This window comes from Lates calcarifer, linkage group LG8 (assembly GCF_001640805.2).
Source record: "Lates calcarifer isolate ASB-BC8 linkage group LG8, TLL_Latcal_v3, whole genome shotgun sequence".
Taxonomy (NCBI): domain Eukaryota; kingdom Metazoa; phylum Chordata; class Actinopteri; family Centropomidae; genus Lates; species Lates calcarifer.
Window position 1 is genome coordinate 11777761 of NC_066840.1, and position 20884 is coordinate 11798644.

Below are 20884 nucleotides of genomic sequence, written 5' to 3' on the forward strand. Positions count from 1 at the left end.
CATTTAGAGACTCTGGATTTGCGCTGAAATATACAATGGTACATGAGCCAGAAAATGACAGTGTTTGACGTTGATAAGCCCCTCACTCTATACAGAAAGTGTATATCGTTGTCCATGGTGCTGAAAAATCCACCGCGGTGTGTTGTGTGTGGTCTAAGGAATGCAACGCCGAAAATGTATCCACCCATGAAAACAAAATTAGCGTCTTTTCCTAATGAATTTGGATTTCATGACAATTATTATTATCTACAGACGAATGGCGTAAACCCCCCTTTATCACAATTAGGGGAGATATTCCAATAGTTTATTTGATTAACTTTATTTAATTAGTTATTTATTTTTGAAAAAGATGGATCTATACTCATCTTCATTTGCAATCAACAGTTTCAGCTCTCTCTGTATCTTAACTGTGTCGTAATGTTTTACTTGTGATGTGCGTCTTGTTTATGCTCTGTGAAGGTTTCTAGCCGGTGTATCAGCAACAGGTGAAGATCTGTTGTTAAAAAGAGAAAACGATAGGAATGGAAGAAAATATTGTGTCGAATTCCGTTCACTTTGATCTTTTGATGTAGTTACACCGAAATATATTTGTCATTATTGTTATAAAAATGCTCCATTTGCACTGTTAGTCAGTCCATTGCTACTGTCAGAGGTTAAATGCAGTTATTCTATATCACCACATGGGGACAGTGTAGACCATGGCATCTGGACGTTATTTCAGGAAGCACGAGACTCCTCCCAGAAACAGAGGATCATGATGATGTTTCTCTGGGCTTTGTTACAAAGAGACGCAGGGCGAAAGAGAAAAGGATGAGAGATATTATCTAGCTGGTTTTTAATACGAGTGTTTGACGGGTGTCGTTGGACCGGGATATATGCATTTCGTGTGTTGGATATAATTATGTATTTCTCAAGCAGAACGAACCTTTTTCGGATTTATCTTGTGGTCGTGCTGCTGAATTATTGCTGGGAAGCGGTGTCTGGGCAGCTCTCCTATTCCGTCTCAGAGGAGGTAAACCCGGGGTCTTCTGTTGGAAATATCGCTAAGGAGCTAAATCTCAACATCCAGGAATTAGAGTCTCGTATGTTTCAGATTGTTAATGGATCAAAGAGAAAATATTTCGATGCAAATCTGAAAACGGGTGTTCTTTATGTAACTGAGAGAATAGACCGAGAAGAGCTTTGTGCCAAGGCTACAAAATGCACTGTCAATGTAGAGGCCGTGATCAATAATCCACTAAAGCTGTATCGTTTGGAGATAACTATAATAGATATAAATGACAATGCACCCGTTTTCTCTGAACCATTACAGTCACTTGAAATTGCAGAAAGTACTTTACCAGGAGTCAAATTTGAGCTGATAGACGCGTCGGATTTGGATGTTGGCAAGAACGGTGTTAACACATACAAGCTTAGTACTAATGATTATTTTTCTTTGGAAATTCACAAAGGAAGGGATAGCGTGTCTGCCGAGTTAGTACTACAGAAAGTGTTAGACCGCGAGCATGACTCTGTTATAAAACTGACTCTAACTGCAATAGACGGTGGAAACCCACCGAAGTCAGGAACCTCACAAATTATTATCACGGTTTTGGATATCAATGACAATCCTCCAGTTTTCAGTAAATCTTTATACAAAATTCGAATTCCTGAAAACTTGCCACCAGGGTCTAAAGTGATCACTCTGAATGCGACAGATGCAGACGAGGGTTTAAACAGTGAAATAGAATACTCACTGAGAAGTAAAGGTCAGGACCATGTTTTAGATTTATTTCAAATTGACTCTAAAACAGGTGCAATTTTAGTTAAAGGTAAGATCGACTATGAGGAAAATACTGCGTTTGAGATTCGAGCACAGGCCAGTGACAAAGGCCAGCCTCCGATGTCTGCTCATTGTAAGGTGCTGGTAGAAGTGGTGGACCTAAACGACAACGCTCCTGAAGTCACTGTAACGTCACTACTAAACACAGTGAAGGAGGACGCTGAGGTAGGTACTGTTATTGCACTTGTTTCTGTTCTGGATAAAGACAGTGGGAAAAACGGGGCAGTAAAAGCTGTAATTGCAAATGATGCCCCATTTAAACTGGAAACAAATTATAAAAATTATTACTCATTAGTAGTTAATGGTCCGCTTGATAGAGAAACTAAGGCCCAATACAATGTTACTATTGTAGCAACTGATGAAGGGACTCCACCTCTATCCAGCACCAACATAGTTACTGTTCACGTTTCTGATGTCAATGATAACGCACCTCGGTTCCCAGAGCCCGTAATTAATGTATACGTAAATGAGAACAGTCCAGTAGGAGCAGTTATTAAAACAGTGACTGCAACTGATGCTGATGTCGAGCGTAACGGTCAAGTGAGCTATTCGTTTTTACAAAGTAACAGTGACTCGTTGCCATTATCTACAATTGTGAACATCAACTCAGAGACTGGAGATATAGTCAGTTTGCAGGCTTTTAACTTCGAGGAGTTGAAAACGTTTCAGTTTAAAGTTCAGGCCACAGACTCTGGTGGTCCTCCGCTCAGCAGCAACGTGACTGTGAACGTTTTTATCCTGGATGAGAATGACAACAGTCCCTCGATTCTCGCGCCCTATTCTGAGCACGGCTCCGTTAACAGTGAGAGCATCCCCTATTCTGCTGAAGCGGGATACTTTGTAGCAAAGATCAGGGCTGTAGACGCAGACTCTGGATACAATGCGCTGCTTTCTTATCACCTCTCTGAGCCCAAAGGAAACAACCTCTTCAGGATCGGAACCAGCACCGGGGAAATCAGGACTAAGAGGAGAATGAGTGACAATGACCTGAAAACTCACCCCTTGGTGGTGTTGGTTTCTGATAACGGAGAACCCTCCCTGTCAGCTACTGTGTCTATTGATGTGGTGGTGGTTGAAAGCACAGCTGACATCCAGACTCAGTTCAGACATGTGCCCATAAAGGAGGACAGCTTCTCTGACTTAAACCTGTATCTGCTGATCGCCATTGTGTCGGTGTCAGTCATCTTTTTGCTGAGTCTCATCAGTTTAATAGCTGTCAAATGTCACAGGACAGACGGCAGTTTCAGCAGGTACGACCCTCCAATGATCACCACCCACCCTGACGGGAGCTGGTCTTACTCTAAAGCTACTCAGCAGTATGACGTCTGTTTCAGCTCAGACACGCTCAAGAGTGACGTAATGGTTTTCCCCGCACCGTTTCCGCCTGTAGATGGAGAACTGATCAGTATTAACGGAGGAGACACTTTTACCAGAACTCAGACTTTACCTAATAAAGAAAAGGTAAGAACACGATAACATAAAGTACCGTTTACGCATGTTATTATATTACACTTAGGTCGACAGGGTTTTACTTTATGTTTTCAAAGAGTTTTAGCCATGCCACATAGGTGACTACTAAATGGATGGTAAACAGATTTATGGTTTAGTAAAAAGTAAAATGATTTGTGTATGTTGATATAAGCCTGTTATCAGTGTGTTGATGGATTTTTAATCCCAGTCATCACTCGCTGCAGATTTGGTTTTTAATGTGTATGTCACTATCCGTGGTGCTGAACGTTCCTGGTCACATGTTGTGTATAAACCCAGGACAAAAACGAAGAATATCCACATTAACACGGAATAAACTGCGCAACTGTAAGGTATTTGGGTATAGTCAAAGCCACTCTACTGGAAATTGGGTTTTTATACTGCCTTAAAATCCTTGACAATAAATATTTAGTTTTATTTAGTTTTTCTTCATTTATCAGCAAGATGGTTCTAGATATAAAATCTTAGCCTTTACACTATGTTCTTCTGTGATCACGACAGCTGGCTCATCCATTCCACTCAAGTTCCTGAAATAGGTCATATTATTGAAAGTAAACTAATGTATAAAATGTTAACTTAAAGGGTCATTATAACGTGTGCAGTTCTGCTGACTCTTCCTTGAGATATTGCTTGGCTAAATGTTAATGTGGAGAAATATCAGCCATGTGAGGTTCTTGTTAATGTTGTAATGTCTTCATATTCAATGTAGTTCTTGTAAGTGTCCACATGGGGACATTGTAGACCATCACATTTGAAATTCCTTCTTAGTGACTCAGGGCTCCTCCCAGGTTCAGAGGACGGTGATGATGATGTTTCTCGGGCGATTGAAACAAAGAGACTATGAGGGTGAAAGAGATCGGTACGACGACGATTTTCTTACTGTAAACTAATTATAGCGAAAAACTAATTTTCTTTCTTCTGTTGTTCCGTTTAATTTCTTGATTTTGGTGACTTACTGGGTGAATCTCTCTTTATACGTTTCTCGGTGTATGGAATTATGTATTTACCGGGGAGAACGAGCTCTGTGTGGATATATCTCTTGTTCGTGCTGCTGGATTGTTACTGGGAAGCGGTGTCTGGGCAGCTCTCTTACTCCGTCTCAGAGGAGGTAAATCTGGGGACTGTTGTCGGTAACATCGCTAAAGATCTGAACATCAATGTCCAGGATTTGGAGTCCCGAATGTTTCAGATCGTTGCTAGATCAAACAGAAAATATTTCGAGGTAAATCTAAAGACTGGTGTCCTGTACGTTAATGAGAGAATAGATCGAGAGGAACTCTGCGGCAATGAACCAAAATGTTCACTTAGCGTAGAAGCAGTGATTAATAATCCACTGAAACTGTACCGCATTGAAATAATCATTTTAGATGTGAATGATAATTCCCCATCATTTCTCAGCACAACACAGGTGATCAACATTACTGAGAGCACAGCGGCAGGGGCTAAATTTCCCCTGCATTCTGCTGACGATGCAGACGTTGGAAAAAATACTGTAAACACCTACAAGCTAAGTCAAAATGAACATTTTACTCTCGATACACACAAAGGAGAGACTACGACTCCTGAATTAGTGCTTCAGAAACCTTTAGACAGAGAAAAACAGTCTATACTTCGACTCACACTGACTGCCATTGATGGAGGAACTCCTGCTAAATCAGGGACGATGGTCATTATTGTCAATGTCTTGGATAGTAATGATAACGCTCCTGTATTCAGTCAAACTTTATACAAAGCCAGTGTTTACGAAAATGTGAAGATAGGCACATCGATAATAACATTAAATGCTACTGATTTAGATGCAGGCCCAAATGGACAAGTGTTATATTCATTTAGTGAAGTAGGTAGAGGGAAACAAACTGATCTGTTTGCTATAGATGAAAAAACTGGAACTATAACAAATAAAAGAAACATCGACTATGAAGAAAATAATGCTTTTGAGATTCGAGTACAAGCCAGTGATGGAGCTTCTTCTCCTCTCACTTCACACGCAAAACTATTGATTGAAGTGTTAGACGTCAATGACAATGCTCCTGAAATTTCAGTCACATCTTTGTTAAACACCGTCAAAGAGGACGCGTCCATTGGCACAGCTATTGCGCTTGTTTCAGTATTTGATAAAGACGGAGGTAAAAATGGGATGGTGAACTGTAAACTTTCCAACAATGTTCCTTTCAAATTAGAATCAAATTATAAGAATTACTATTCGTTGGTGGTGGACGGTCCTCTTGACAGAGAGAGCGCATCTCACTACAATATCAGCATCACGGCTACTGACGAGGGGAGCCCACCTCTCTCCAGTACGAGTGTTATTACTGTACACGTCTCAGATGTGAATGATAACAAACCAGTATTCACAGAAACTATAATCAGTGTCTATGTGAAAGAAAACAGCCCAGTAGGAGCAGTTATAAAAACAGTTTCAGCGATTGATGCTGACATTGATCAAAATGCTCGGGTGAGCTATTCATTTTTACATGACAACAGTAACTCATTGCCACTGTCCACAATGGTAAACATCAACTCAGAGACTGGAGATATAGTCAGTCTGCAGTCTTTTAACTATGAGGAGTTGAAAACGTTTCAGTTTAAAGTTCAGGCCACAGACTCTGGTGTTCCTCCGCTCAGCAGCAACGTGACTGTGAACGTTTTTATCCTGGATGAGAATGACAACAGTCCCTCGATTCTCGCGCCCTATTCTGAGCACGGCTCCGTTAACAGTGAGAGCATCCCCTATTCTGCTGAAGCGGGATACTTTGTAGCAAAGATCAGGGCTGTAGACGCAGACTCTGGATACAATGCACTGCTTTCTTATCACCTCTCTGAGCCCAAAGGAAACAACCTCTTCAGGATCGGAACCAGCACCGGGGAAATCAGGACTAAGAGGAGAATGAGTGACAATGACCTGAAAACTCACCCCTTGGTGGTGTTGGTTTCTGATGACGGCGAACCCTCCCTGTCAGCTACTGTGTCTATAGATGTGGTGGTGGTTGAAAGCACAGCTGACATCCAGACTCAGTTCAGACATGTGCCCATAAAGGAGGACAGCTTCTCTGACTTAAACCTGTATCTGCTGATCGCCATTGTGTCGGTGTCAGTCATCTTTCTGCTGAGTCTCATCAGTTTAATAGCTGTCAAATGTCACAGGACAGACGGCAGTTTCAGCAGGTACGGCCCTCCAATGATCACCACCCACCCTGACGGGAGCTGGTCTTACTCTAAAGCTACTCAGCAGTATGACGTCTGTTTCAGCTCAGACACGCTCAAGAGTGACGTAGTGGTTTTCCCCGCACCGTTTCCGCCTGTAGATGGAGAACTGATCAGTATTAACGGAGGAGACACTTTTACCAGAACTCAGACTTTACCTACTAAAGAAAAGGTAAGAACATAGTTGCATTTAAAATGGGCTTTGTGTTTTGTATGTGTTGGGAAGCTGTTATGGCATTTCCTCTCACTGCATTTTAATTGACACAGTATTAATTACAAATTGAGGTCATCAGGCTTATTGACTTTCAAGTTAAATATTGAAATTGAAGGAGACTGTTCATGTGTTGATGTTTTTTTAGATTTCAGTCATTTTCGGCGGCTGATTTCGGCATTCTATGTGTTGCTGTCCGTGGTGCTGAACGCAATTTATCAAGCTTGCTTGCAGGTCAAAGAACATAATGCTAAACAAAACGTTGTTGAAGTCCCAAATTTTCTTTAAATACATTTACACATATCTTTGCTAATAGTTGTTGAATGGTATGTTTCAGATTTCATAGTTTGATAAAGCTTAATTCAACCTATGCAGCCACTTTAATTTTCAGCGAAAAGAAAAAAGAAAGTCAGTGTGTTTCCTAATTTAACTCACCGTCACTATTGGTAGACTGTTCTTGAAATTTCAATCACTTTCTAAAAAAGCTATATTATAACGAACATCTCACTCATGTGATGTACACATTAGTCGCTGGTGACCTGAACCTTCTTGATTGTTTTTTGACCGTTTTAGTTTTGCACTTCCTTCATGCCTAAGGAGAACTAAGAATGTTTACCACTTTCCAATGTTATATTTGGTGTAGCATGTAGTTATGACAAATGTCCACACGGGGACACTGCAGACCATCACATGTGGACGTGCTCTTTGGTGGCGTAGGGCTCCTCCCAGATTCAGCGGATGATGAATCTCTGGGCTTTGTTACACAGAGACATCGGACGACAAAGAACGGTTGTCTGCTTTGGTCGTGAAAATGTCAACATATTCGTTTGGAATATTTCGTCCCTGATCGCGATATCGTAGTTGCTGTAACATATTGCTCAGATTTGCCTACATGCTCCGTCTTGATATCTGGAATTATGTATTTACCGAGGAGAACGAGCTCTGTGTGGATGTATCTCTTGTTCGTGCTGCTGGATTGTTACTGGGAAGCGGTGTCTGGGCAGCTCTCTTACTCCGTCTCAGAGGAGGTAAATCTGGGGACTGTTGTCGGAAACATCGCTAAAGATCTGAACATCAATGTCCAGGATTTGGAGTCCCGAATGTTTCAGATCGTTGCTGGATCAAAGAGAAAATATTTCGAGGTAAATCTAAAGACTGGTGTCCTGTACGTTAATGAGAGAATAGATCGAGAGGAACTCTGCGGCAATGAACCAAAATGTTCACTTAGCGTAGAAGCAGTGATTAATAATCCACTGAAACTGTACCGGATTGAAATAATCATTTTAGATGTGAATGATAATTCCCCATCATTTCTCAGCACAACACAGGTGATCAACATTACTGAGAGCACAGCAGCAGGGGCTAAATTCCCCCTGCGTCCAGCTCACGACGAGGACGTCGGAAAAAATACTGTGAACACCTACAAGCTTAGTCAAAATGAACACTTCTCTCTGGTTACACTTAAGGGAGAGACTGTATCTCCTGAATTAGTGCTTCAGAAAATTTTAGACCGAGAAAAACAATCTGTGATTCGACTCACACTGACTGCCGTTGATGGAGGAACTCCTGCTAAATCAGGCAGCATGACTATAATAGTTTATGTGTTGGACATTAATGACAACGCTCCTGTATTCAGTCAAACTCTATACAAAGCCAGTGTTTATGAGAATGTGAAAATAGGCACATCGATAATAGCATTAAATGCTACTGATTTAGATGCAGGTCCAAATGGACAAGTGTTATATTCATTCAGTGAAGCAGGTCGTGGGAAACAAACTGATCTGTTTGCTATAGATGAAAAAACTGGAACTATAAAAAATACAAAAAAAATCGACTATGAAGAGAATAGTGCTTTTGAGATTCGAGTACAAGCCAGTGATGGAGCTTCTTCTCCTCTCACTTCACACGCAAAACTATTGATTGAAGTGTTAGACGTCAATGACAATGCGCCTGAAATTTCAGTCACATCTTTGTTAAACACCGTCAAAGAGGACGCGTCCATTGGCACAGCTATTGCGCTTGTTTCAGTATTTGATAAAGACGGAGGTAAAAATGGGATGGTGAACTGTAAAATTTCCAACAATGTTCCTTTCAAATTAGAATCAAATTATAAGAATTACTATTCGTTGGTGGTGGACGGTCCTCTTGACAGAGAGAGCGCATCTCAATACAATATCAGCATCACTGCTACTGACGAGGGGAGCCCACCTCTCTCCAGCACGAGTGTTATTACTGTACACGTCTCAGATGTGAATGATAACAAACCAATATTCACAGAAACTGTAATCAGTGTCTATGTGAAAGAAAACAGTCCAGTAGGAGCAGTTATAAAAACAGTTTCAGCGATTGATGCTGACATTGATCAAAATGCTCGGGTGAGCTATTCATTTTTACATGACAACAGTAACTCATTGCCACTGTCCACAATGGTAAACATCAACTCAGAGACTGGAGATATAGTCAGTTTGCAGTCTTTTAACTATGAGGAGTTGAAAACGTTCCAGTTTAAAGTTCAGGCCACAGACTCTGGTGTTCCTCCGCTCAGCAGCAACGTGACTGTGAACGTTTTTATCCTGGATGAGAATGACAACAGTCCCTCGATTCTCGCGCCCTATTCTGAGCACGGCTCCGTTAACAGTGAGAGCATCCCCTATTCTGCTGAAGCGGGATACTTTGTAGCAAAGATCAGGGCTGTAGACGCAGACTCTGGATACAATGCGCTGCTTTCTTATCACCTCTCTGAGCCCAAAGGAAACAACCTCTTCAGGATCGGAACCAGCACCGGGGAAATCAGGACTAAGAGGAGAATGAGTGACAATGACCTGAAAACTCACCCCTTGGTGGTGTTGGTTTCTGATAACGGAGAACCCTCCCTGTCAGCTACTGTGTCTATTGATGTGGTGGTGGTTGAAAGCACAGCTGACATCCAGACTCAGTTCAGACATGTGCCCATAAAGGAGGACAGCTTCTCTGACTTAAACCTGTATCTGCTGATCGCCATTGTGTCGGTGTCAGTCATCTTTCTGCTGAGTCTCATCAGTTTAATAGCTGTCAAATGTCACAGGACAGACGGCAGTTTCAGCAGGTACGGCCCTCCAATGATCACCACCCACCCTGACGGGAGCTGGTCTTACTCTAAAGCTACTCAGCAGTATGACGTCTGTTTCAGCTCAGACACGCTCAAGAGTGATGTAGTGGTTTTCCCCGCACCGTTTCCGCCTGTAGATGGAGAACTGATCAGTATTAACGGGGGAGACACTTTTACCAGAACTCAGACTTTACCTAATAAAGAAAAGGTAAGAACAGTGTTGCATTAAGTATTTATTACGGCAATGTTTCTATGTTGAAAATTGCAGGAGAAATATCGCAGTTTAATTTGTTGTATTAAAGGGCTTTTGTGGTGTAGCTGACAAGTAAACAAAATTTTAATTAAAATTTGAGTTTAAAAAAATACTATCAAGTACATAGGCCATAAGAGGAGCAGGTTGATATACTATAAACTGTAACCCGCTGTGAATTTGTCGATGTTTTTCTCACCTCAATCGTCGTTATTTAAATATGCGAGTCATTTCAAGTATATCATGTGTGTGAATACATATACACACATCTTATATAACGTTGAACATTAATGTTTACTGTATCTAACATCTAATTAAATGTAAAAGAATTGTCACATTAAGAAGTCGTGTACTGACGTTTTAGGGGGGTTTGTGCTATGTATCTGTCAAGAAACTGTTATGGCATTTACACGGACTGATTTTAAATTAGGACAACATTAACATCAAGTAGTCATAATCAGTATTATTGACTTTGCTGTAAATATAGCAAATGTGGCATGCTGCTCATTTTGTTGACAGCGTTTAAATTTCAGTCATTTTTGGCTATGTGTGTATCGCTGTCTGTGGTGCTGAACCGGAGTCAGATGCAATTCCCAGAACACAATGGCTTTGAAGGTCACAGTTTTCGTTAAATATATTTACAAGTGTCTTTGGCACATATATCTGGGATCTCTGAAGTGTATGTTACAGACATAAGAATCTATCTCGATGAAAAAGCTTTAATCTCTGAAGTCGCTTTACTCTTCAGTGAAAAATGTCGGAGTGTGTTTCTTCATATAAAGTCTCTGTCACTGCTGTGAGACTTTAATTAAAATTTTATTCGGTGTATAAAACAGGCTCTATTATAGATAACAGGTGATGAAAAGTTGATGTATAGGTGAGCTAAACGTTCTTTTTTTATTATTATTTGGCCGTTTTGAGTTTTGCACTTCCTTCATGCCTAAGGAGAACTGAAAATGTTTACCACTTTGCAATGATGTATTTGGTGTATCATGCAGTTATGACAAATGTCCACGCGGGGACACTGCAGACCATCACATGTAGACGTGCTCTTTGGTGGTTTAGGGCTCCTCCCAGATTCAGGGGATGATGAATCTCTGGGCTTTGTTACACAGAGACATCGGACGACAAAGAACGGTTGTCTGCTTTGGTCGTGAAAATGCCAACATACTCGCTTGGAATATTTCTACCCTGATCGTGATATCGTAGTAGCTGTAAAATATTACTCAGATTTGCCTACATGCTCCGTCTTGATATCTGGAATTATGTATTTACCGAGGAGAACGAGCTCTGTGTGGATATATCTCTTGTTCGTGCTGCTGGATTGTTACTGGGAAGCGGTGTCTGGGCAGCTCTCTTACTCCGTCTCAGAGGAGGTAAATCTGGGGACTGTTGTCGGAAACATCGCTAAAGATCTGAACATCAATGTCCAGGATTTGGAGTCCCGAATGTTTCAGATCGTTGCTGGATCAAAGAGAAAATATTTCGAGGTAAATCTAAAGACTGGTGTCCTGTACGTTAATGAGAGAATAGATCGAGAGGAACTCTGCGGCAATGAACCAAAATGTTCACTTAGCGTAGAGGCAGTGATTAATAATCCACTGAAACTGTACCGCATTGAAATAATCATTTTAGATGTGAATGATAATTCCCCATCATTTCTCAGCACAACACAGGTGATCAACATTAGTGAGAGCACAGCAGTCGGGACTAAATTTCCTCTGCATCCTGCTGACGATGCAGACGTTGGCAAAAATACTGTAAACACCTACAAGCTTAGTCAAAGTGAACACTTTTCTCTGGCAACACTTAAGGGAGAGACTGTAACTCCCGAATTAGTGCTTCACAAAGTTTTAGACCGAGAAAAACAATCTGTAATCCACCTTACATTGACTGCCGTTGATGGAGGGACTCCTGCTAAATCAGGCAGCATGACTATAATAGTTTATGTGTTGGACATTAATGACAACGCTCCTGTATTCAGTCAAACTCTATACAAAGCCAGTGTTTATGAGAATGTGAAGATAGGCACATCGATAATAACATTAAATGCCACTGATTTAGATGCAGGTCCAAATGGACAAGTGTTATATTCATTCAGTAAAGTAGGCAGAGGGAAACAAACTGATCTGTTTGCTATAGATGAAAAAACTGGAACCGTAACTAATAAAAAGAACATTGACTTTGAAGAAAATAATGCTTTTGAGATTAGAGCACAAGCCAGTGATGGAGCTTCCTCGCCGATGACTTCACACGCAAAACTATTGATTCAAGTGTTAGATGTCAATGACAATGCGCCTGAAATTTCAGTCACATCTTTGTTAAACACCGTCAAAGAGGACGCGTCCATTGGCACAGCTATTGCGCTTATTTCAGTATTTGATAAAGACGGAGGTAAAAATGGGATGGTGAACTGTAAAATTTCCAATAATGTTTCTTTCAAATTAGAGTCAAATTACAAGAATTACTATTCGTTGGTGGTGGACGGTCCTCTTGACAGAGAGAGCGCATCTCAATACAATATCAGCATCACTGCTACTGACGAGGGGAACCCACCTCTCTCCAGCACGAGTGTTATTACTGTACACGTCTCAGATGTGAATGATAACAGACCAATATTCACAGAAAGTATAATAAGTGTCTATGTGAAAGAAAACAGTCCAGTAGGAGCAGTTATAAAAACAGTTTCAGCGATTGATGCTGACATTGATCAAAATGCTCGGGTGAGCTATTCATTTTTACATGACAACAGTAACTCATTGCCACTGTCCACAATGGTAAACATCAACTCAGAGACTGGAGATATAGTCAGTCTGCAGTCTTTTAACTTCGAGGAGTTAAAAACGTTTCAGTTTAAAGTTCAGGCCACAGACTCTGGTGTTCCTCCGCTCAGCAGCAACGTAACTGTGAACGTTTTTATCCTGGATGAGAATGACAACAGTCCCTCGATTCTCGCGCCCTATTCTGAGCACGGCTCCGTTAACAGTGAGAGCATCCCCTATTCTGCTGAAGCGGGATACTTTGTAGCAAAGATCAGGGCTGTAGACGCAGACTCTGGATACAATGCGCTGCTTTCTTATCACCTCTCTGAGCCCAAAGGAAACAACCTCTTCAGGATCGGAACCAGCACCGGGGAAATCAGGACTAAGAGGAGAATGAGTGACAATGACCTGAAAACTCACCCCTTGGTGGTGTTGGTTTCTGATAACGGAGAACCCTCCCTGTCAGCTACTGTGTCTATTGATGTGGTGGTGGTTGAAAGCACAGCTGACATCCAGACTCAGTTCAGACATGTGCCCATAAAGGAGGACAGCTTCTCTGACTTAAACCTGTATCTGCTGATCGCCATTGTGTCGGTGTCAGTCATCTTTCTGCTGAGTCTCATCAGTTTAATAGCTGTCAAATGTCACAGGACAGACGGCAGTTTCAGCAGGTACGGCCCTCCAATGATCACCACCCACCCTGACGGGAGCTGGTCTTACTCTAAAGCTACTCAGCAGTATGACGTCTGTTTCAGCTCAGACACGCTCAAGAGTGACGTAGTGGTTTTCCCCGCACCATTTCCGCCTGTAGATGGAGAACTGATCAGTATTAACGGAGGAGACACTTTTACCAGAACTCAGACTTTACCCACTAAAGAAAAGGTAAGAACATAGTTGCATTTAAAATGGGCTTTGTGTTATGCATGTGTTGGGAAGCTGTAATGGCATTTCCTCTCACTGCATTTTAATTGACACAGTATTAATTACAAATTGAGGTCATCAGGCTTATTGACTTTCAAGTTAAATATTGAAATTGAAGGAGACTGTTCATGTGTTGATGTTGTTTAGATTTCAGTCATTTTTGGCGGCTGATTTCGGAATTCTATGTGTTGCTGTCCGTGGTGCTGATCGCAATTTATCAAGCTTGCTTGCAGGTCAAAGAACATAATGCTAAACAAAACGTTGTTGAAGTCCCAAATTTTCTTTAAATACATTTACACATATCTTTGCTAAAGCTTAATTCAACCTATGCAGCCCCTTTAGTTTTCAGCGAAAAGAAAAGAAAGTCAGTGTGTTTCCTAATTTAACTCACCGCCACTATTGGTTGACTGTTCTTGAAATTTCAATCACTTTCTAAAAAAGCTATATTATAACGAACATCTCACTCATGTGATGCACACATTAGTCGCTGGTGAGCTGAACCTTCTTGATTATTTTTTGACCGTTTTAGTTTTGCACTTCCTTCATGTTTAAGGAGAACTAAGAATGTTTACCACTTTCCAATGTTATATTTGGTGTAGCATGTAGTTATGACAAATGTCCACACGGGGACACTGCAGACCATCACATGTGGACGTGCTCTTTGGTGGCGTAGGGCTCCTCCCAGATTCAGCGGATGATGAATCTCTGGGCTTTGTTACACAGAGACATCGGACGACAAAGAACGGTTGTCTGCTTTGGTCGTGAAAATGTCAACATATTCGCTTCGAATATTTCGTCCCTGATCGTGATATCGTAGTTGCTGTAACATATTGCTCAGATTTGCCTACATGCTCCGTCTTGATATCTGGAATTATGTATTTACCGGGGGAGAACGAGCTCTGTGTGGATATATCTCTTGTTCGTGCTGCTGGATTGTTACTGGGAAGCGGTGTCTGGGCAGCTCTCTTACTCCGTCTCAGAGGAGGTAAATCTGGGGACTGTTGTCGGAAACATCGCTAAAGATCTGAACATCAATGTCCAGGATTTGGAGTCCCGAATGTTTCAGATCGTTGCTGGATCAAAGAGAAAATATTTCGAGGTAAATCTAAAGACTGGTGTCCTGTACGTTAATGAGAGAATAGATCGAGAGGAACTCTGCGGCAATGAACCAAAATGTTCACTTAGCGTAGAAGCGGTGATTAATAATCCACTGAAACTGTACCGGATTGAAATTCTAATCTTAGATATGAATGATAATTCCCCATCATTTCTCAGCACAACACAGGTGATCAACATTACCGAAAAACACGGCAGCAGGGGCTAAATTTCCCCTTCACCCAGCTCAGGATGCAGACGTCGGTAAAAATACTGTAAATACTTATAAGCTTAGTCAAAGCGAGTACTTCTCTCTGGCAACACTTAAAGGAGAGACTGTAACTCCTGAATTAGTGCTTCAGAAGGTTTTAGACCGAGAAAAACAATCTGTGATTCGACTCACACTGACTGCCGTTGATGGAGGAACTCCTGCTAAATCAGGCAGCATGACTATAATAGTTTATGTGTTGGACATTAATGACAACGCTCCTGTATTCAGTCAAACGCTGTATAAAGCCAGTGTTTATGAGAATGTGAAGATGGGTACATCGATAATAACATTAAATGCCACTGATTTAGATGCAGGTCCAAATGGACAAGTGTTATATTCATTTAGTGAAGTAGGTAGAGGGAAACAAACTGATCTGTTTTCTATAGATAAAAAAACTGGAACCGTAACTAATAAGAAGAACATTGACTTTGAAGAAAATAATGCTTTTGAGATTAGAGTACAAGCCAGTGATGAGGCTGTTTTTCCGATGACCTCACACGCAAAACTATTGATTGAAGTGTTAGACGTCAATGACAATGCGCCTGAAATTTCAGTCACATCTTTGTTAAACACCGTCAAAGAGGACGCGTCCATTGGCACAGCTATTGCGCTTGTTTCAGTATTTGATAAAGACGGAGGTAAAAATGGGATGGTGAACTGTAAAATTTCCAACAATGTTCCTTTCAAATTAGAATCAAATTATAAGAATTACTATTCGTTGGTGGTGGACGGTCCTCTTGACAGAGAGAGCGCATCTCAATACAATATCAGCATCACTGCTACTGACGAGGGGAGCCCACCTCTCTCCAGCACGAGTGTTATTACTGTACACGTCTCAGATGTGAATGATAACAAACCAGTATTCACAGAAACTATAATCAGTGTCTATGTGAAAGAAAACAGTCCAGTAGGAGCAGTTATAAAAACAGTTTCAGCGATTGATGCTGACATTGATCAAAATGCTCGGGTGAGCTATTCATTTTTACATGACAACAGTAACTCATTGCCACTGTCCACAATGGTAAACATCAACTCAGAGACTGGAGATATAGTCAGTTTGCAGTCTTTTAACTATGAGGAGCTAAAAACGTTTCAGTTTAAAGTTCAGGCCACAGACTCTGGTGTTCCTCCGCTCAGCAGCAACGTGACTGTGAACGTTTTTATCCTGGATGAGAATGACAACAGTCCCTCGATTCTCGCGCCCTATTCTGAGCACGGCTCCGTTAACAGTGAGAGCATCCCCTATTCTGCTGAAGCGGGATACTTTGTAGCAAAGATCAGGGCTGTAGACGCAGACTCTGGATACAATGCGCTGCTTTCTTATCACCTCTCTGAGCCCAAAGGAAACAACCTCTTCAGGATCGGAACCAGCACCGGGGAAATCAGGACTAAGAGGAGAATGAGTGACAATGACCTGAAAACTCACCCCTTGGTGGTGTTGGTTTCTGATAACGGAGAACCCTCCCTGTCAGCTACTGTGTCTATTGATGTGGTGGTGGTTGAAAGCACAGCTGACATCCAGACTCAGTTCAGACATGTGCCCATAAAGGAGGACAGCTTCTCTGACTTAAACCTGTATCTGCTGATCGCCATTGTGTCGGTGTCAGTCATCTTTCTGCTGAGTCTCATCAGTTTAATAGCTGTCAAATGTCACAGGACAGACGGCAGTTTCAGCAGGTACGGCCCTCCAATGATCACCACCCACCCTGACGGGAGCTGGTCTTACTCTAAAGCTACTCAGCAGTATGACGTCTGTTTCAGCTCAGACACGCTCAAGAGTGACGTAGTGGTTTTCCCCGCACCGTTTCCGCCTGTAGATGGAGAACTGATCAGTATTAACGGAGGAGACACTTTTACCAGGACTCAGACTTTACCTAATAAAGAAAAGGTAAGGACATAGCTGCATTAAGTATCTATCACGCTAATATTTTTACGTTGAGAACTGGAGGCGAAAAGTCGCAGTTGTACTTTTTAAAGTGCTTTATGCTGTGCAGCTGACAAGCAATTAAATTTTAACTAATGTTTGGAGTTTAAAAAAACAAAAAAAAAAGAAAAAGAAAAAAGGAACTAACGGTATTTACTCTGGCTTGTTTTTATTTAAGAAAACAATCAAGTAGGGGTAATCGACATTATTGACTTTGTAGTTGAATATTGTAACTGTAGCTCGCTGTTCATTTATTGATGGTTTTTAAATATCTATCGTTTTTGGCGGATGATTGGATATTCTATGTGTGTGTCGCTGTCCGCGGTGCTGAACACACTGTCAAACTTGCTTTTCATTCCCAGAACATACTGCAAAATAAAACGTTGTTGTAGTTCACGCATTAATTTAAATACATTTACAAATATCTTTGGTAGTGACTGTTAATACAGTATGTTGCAGTTTCCTCATATTTATTGTACAAAGCTCTGTTTATTTCATCTCTGCAGTCACTATACTCTTCAGTGAAAGAGGGTATATTTCCTCATTTAACTCGCTGTCACTGCCTTAGGGCATTGCGTAAAATTTCAGTCAATTTATAAAAGAGACTATATCATAAATAACACTTTGTTAATTTAGGCCCTAATGTAAATTACATTAATTGGCGAGTTGAATGTTTTTGCTTATTATTTGGTCTTTTGATTTTTGCACGTGTTTCATGTTAAAGGAGAATAGAGAATGTTTACCACTTTCCAATGTTATATTTGGTGTAACATGTAGTTATGACAAATGTCCACGCGGGGACACTGCAGACCATCACATGTAGACGTGCTCTTCGGTGGCTTAGGGCTCCTCCCAGATTCAGCGGATGATGAATCTCTGGGCTTTGTTACACAGAGACATCGGACGACAAAGAACGGTTGTCTGCTTTGGTCGAGAAAATGTCAACATATTCGTTTGGAATATTTCTTCACTGATCGTGATATCGTAGTTGCTGTAACATATTGCTCAGTTTTGCCTACATGCTCCGTCTTGATAAATGGAATTATGTATTTACCGGGGAGAACGAGCTCTGTGTGGATATATCTCTTGTTCGTGCTGCTGGATTGTTACTGGGAAACGGTGTCTGGGCAGCTCTCTTACTCCGTCTCAGAGGAGGTAAATCTGGGGACTGTTGTCGGAAACATCGCTAAAGATTTGAACATCAATGTCCAGGATTTGGAGTCCCGAATGTTTCAGATCGTTGCTGGATCAAAGAGAAAATATTTCGAGGTAAATCTAAAGACTGGTGTCCTGTACGTTAATGAGAGAATAGATCGAGAGGAACTCTGCGGCAATGAACCAAAATGTTCACTTAGCGTAGAAGCAGTGATTAATAATCCACTGAAACTGTACCGGATTGAAATAATCATTTTAGATGTGAATGATAATTCCCCATCATTTCTCAGCACAACACAGGTGATCAACATTAGTGAGAGCACAGCGGCAGGGGCTAAATTCCCCTTGAAACGAGCTCATGATGCAGACGTTGGCAAAAATACTGTAAATACTTACAAGCTTAGTCAAAACGAGTACTTCTCTCTAGCTACACTAAAAGGAGAGAGTGTAACATCCGAATTAGTGCTTCAGAAAGTTTTAGACAGAGAAAAACAGTCTGTAATTCGACTCACGTTGACTGCCGTTGATGGAGGAACTCCTGCTAAATCAGGCACTATGGTCATTTTAGTCCGTGTTTTGGACAGTAATGATAATCCTCCTATATTTAGTCAAACACTCTATAAGGCCAGTGTTTATGAGAATGTTAAGATCGGCACACCAATAATCACACTAAATGCTACTGATTTGGACATAGGTCACAACGGACAAATATCGTATTCCTTTATTGAAATAGACCAGGGTAAACAAACAGATCTGTTTGCTATAGATGAAAATACGGGGATTGTAACAAATAAGAAGAGTATCGACTTTGAAGAAAATAATGCTTTTGAGATTCGAGTACAAGCCAGTGATGGAGCTTCTTCTCCTCTCACTTCACACGCCAAACTATTAATTCAAGTGTTAGACGTCAATGACAATGCCCCTGAAATTTCAGTCACATCTTTGTTAAACACCGTGAAAGAGGACGTGTCCATTGGCACAGCTATTGCGCTTGTTTCAGTATTTGATAAAGACGGAGGTAAAAATGGGATGGTGAACTGTAAAATTTCCAATAATGTCCCTTTCAAATTAGAATCAAATTATAAGAATTACTATTCGTTGGTGGTGGACGGTCCTCTTGACAGAGAGAGCGCATCTCAATTCAATATCAGCATCACTGCTACTGACGAGGGGAGCCCACCTCTCTCCAGCACGAGTGTTATTACTGTACACGTCTCAGATGTGAATGATAACAGACCAATATTCACAGAAAGTATAATAAGTGTCTATGTGAAAGAAAACAGTCCAGTAGGAGCAGTTATAAAAACAGTTTCAGCGATTGATGCTGACATTGATCAAAATGCTCGGGTGAGCTATTCATTTTTACATGACAACAGTAACTCATTGCCACTGTCCACAATGGTAAACATCAACTCAGAGACTGGAGATATAGTCAGTTTGCAGTCTTTTAACTTCGAGGAGTTAAAAACGTTTCAGTTTAAAGTTCAGGCCACAGACTCTGGTGTTCCTCCGCTCAGCAGCAACGTGACTGTGAACGTTTTTATCCTGGATGAGAATGACAACAGTCCCTCGATTCTCGTGCCCTATTCTGAGCACGGTTCTGTTAACAGTGAGAGCATCCCCTATTCTGCTGAAGCGGGATACTTTGTAGCAAAGATCAGGGCTGTAGACGCAGACTCTGGATACAATGCGCTGCTTTCTTATCACCTCTCTGAGCCCAAAGGAAACAACCTCTTCAGGATCGGAACCAGCACCGGGGAAATCAGGACTAAGAGGAGAATGAGTGACAATGACCTGAAAACTCACCCCTTGGTGGTGTTGGTTTCTGATAACGGAGAACCCTCCCTGTCAGCTACTGTGTCTATTGATGTGGTGGTGGTTGAAAGCACAGCTGACATCCAGACTCAGTTCAGACATGTGCCCATAAAGGAGGACAGCTTCTCTGACTTAAACCTGTATCTGCTGATCGCCATTGTGTCGGTGTCAGTCATCTTTCTGCTGAGTCTCATCAGTTTAATAGCTGTCAAATGTCACAGGACAGACGGCAGTTTCAGCAGGTACGGCCCTCCAATGATCACCACCCACCCTGACGGGAGCTGGTCTTACTCTAAAGCTACTCAGCAGTATGACGTCTGTTTCAGCTCAGACACGCTCAAGAGTGATGTAGTGGTTTTCCCCGCACCATTTCCGCCTGTAGATGGAGAACTGATCAGTATTAACGGAGGAGACACTTTTACCAGAACTCAGACTTTACCTACTAAAGAAAAGGTAAGAACATAGTTGCATTTAAAATGGGCTTTGTGTTATGCATGTGTTGGGAAGCTGTTATGGCATTTCCTCTCACTGCATTTTAATTGACACAGTATTAATTACAAATTGAGGTCATCAGGCTTATAGACTTTCAAGTAAATATTGAAATTGAAGGAGACTGTTCATGTGTTGATGTTTTTTAGATTTCAGTCATTTTTGGCGGCTGATTTCGGAATTCTATGTGTTGCTGTCCGTGGTGCTGAAAGCAATTTATCAAGCTTGCTTGCAGGTCAAAGAACATAATGCTAAACAAAACGTTGTTGAAGTCCCAAATTTTCTTAAAATACATTTACACATATCTTTGCAAATAATTGTTGAAGGGTATGTTTCAGATTTCATAGTTTGATAAAGCTTAATTCAACCTATGCAGCCCCTTTAGTTTT

General features: G+C 41.3%; 1 protein-coding gene across 31 annotated transcripts in view; it reads left to right on the plus strand.

Annotated features, from left to right (window-relative positions):
• The window catches only part of LOC108899128 (protocadherin alpha-C2), a 166933-nt gene that overhangs the window by 85672 nt on the left and 60377 nt on the right, over positions 1-20884 (plus strand). Inside the window, exons 1-2 of one of the 31 annotated variants that reach the window (XM_051072331.1) lie at positions 3747-6686; positions 13708-14699. The exons of 19 other annotated variants lie outside the window; for them this stretch is intronic. In XM_051072331.1, coding sequence (XP_050928288.1) covers positions 4308-6686; positions 13708-13719 — 2391 coding nt within the window. In that variant the 5' untranslated portion in view covers positions 3747-4307 and the 3' untranslated portion in view covers positions 13720-14699. Of the gene's footprint in view, positions 1-771; positions 3284-3746; positions 6687-7420; positions 10022-11091; positions 14700-17492; positions 20460-20884 lie in introns of those variants that run through there. 11 more of the 31 variants (XM_051072304.1, XM_051072301.1, XM_051072310.1 and 8 more) reach the window with 11 other exon arrangements.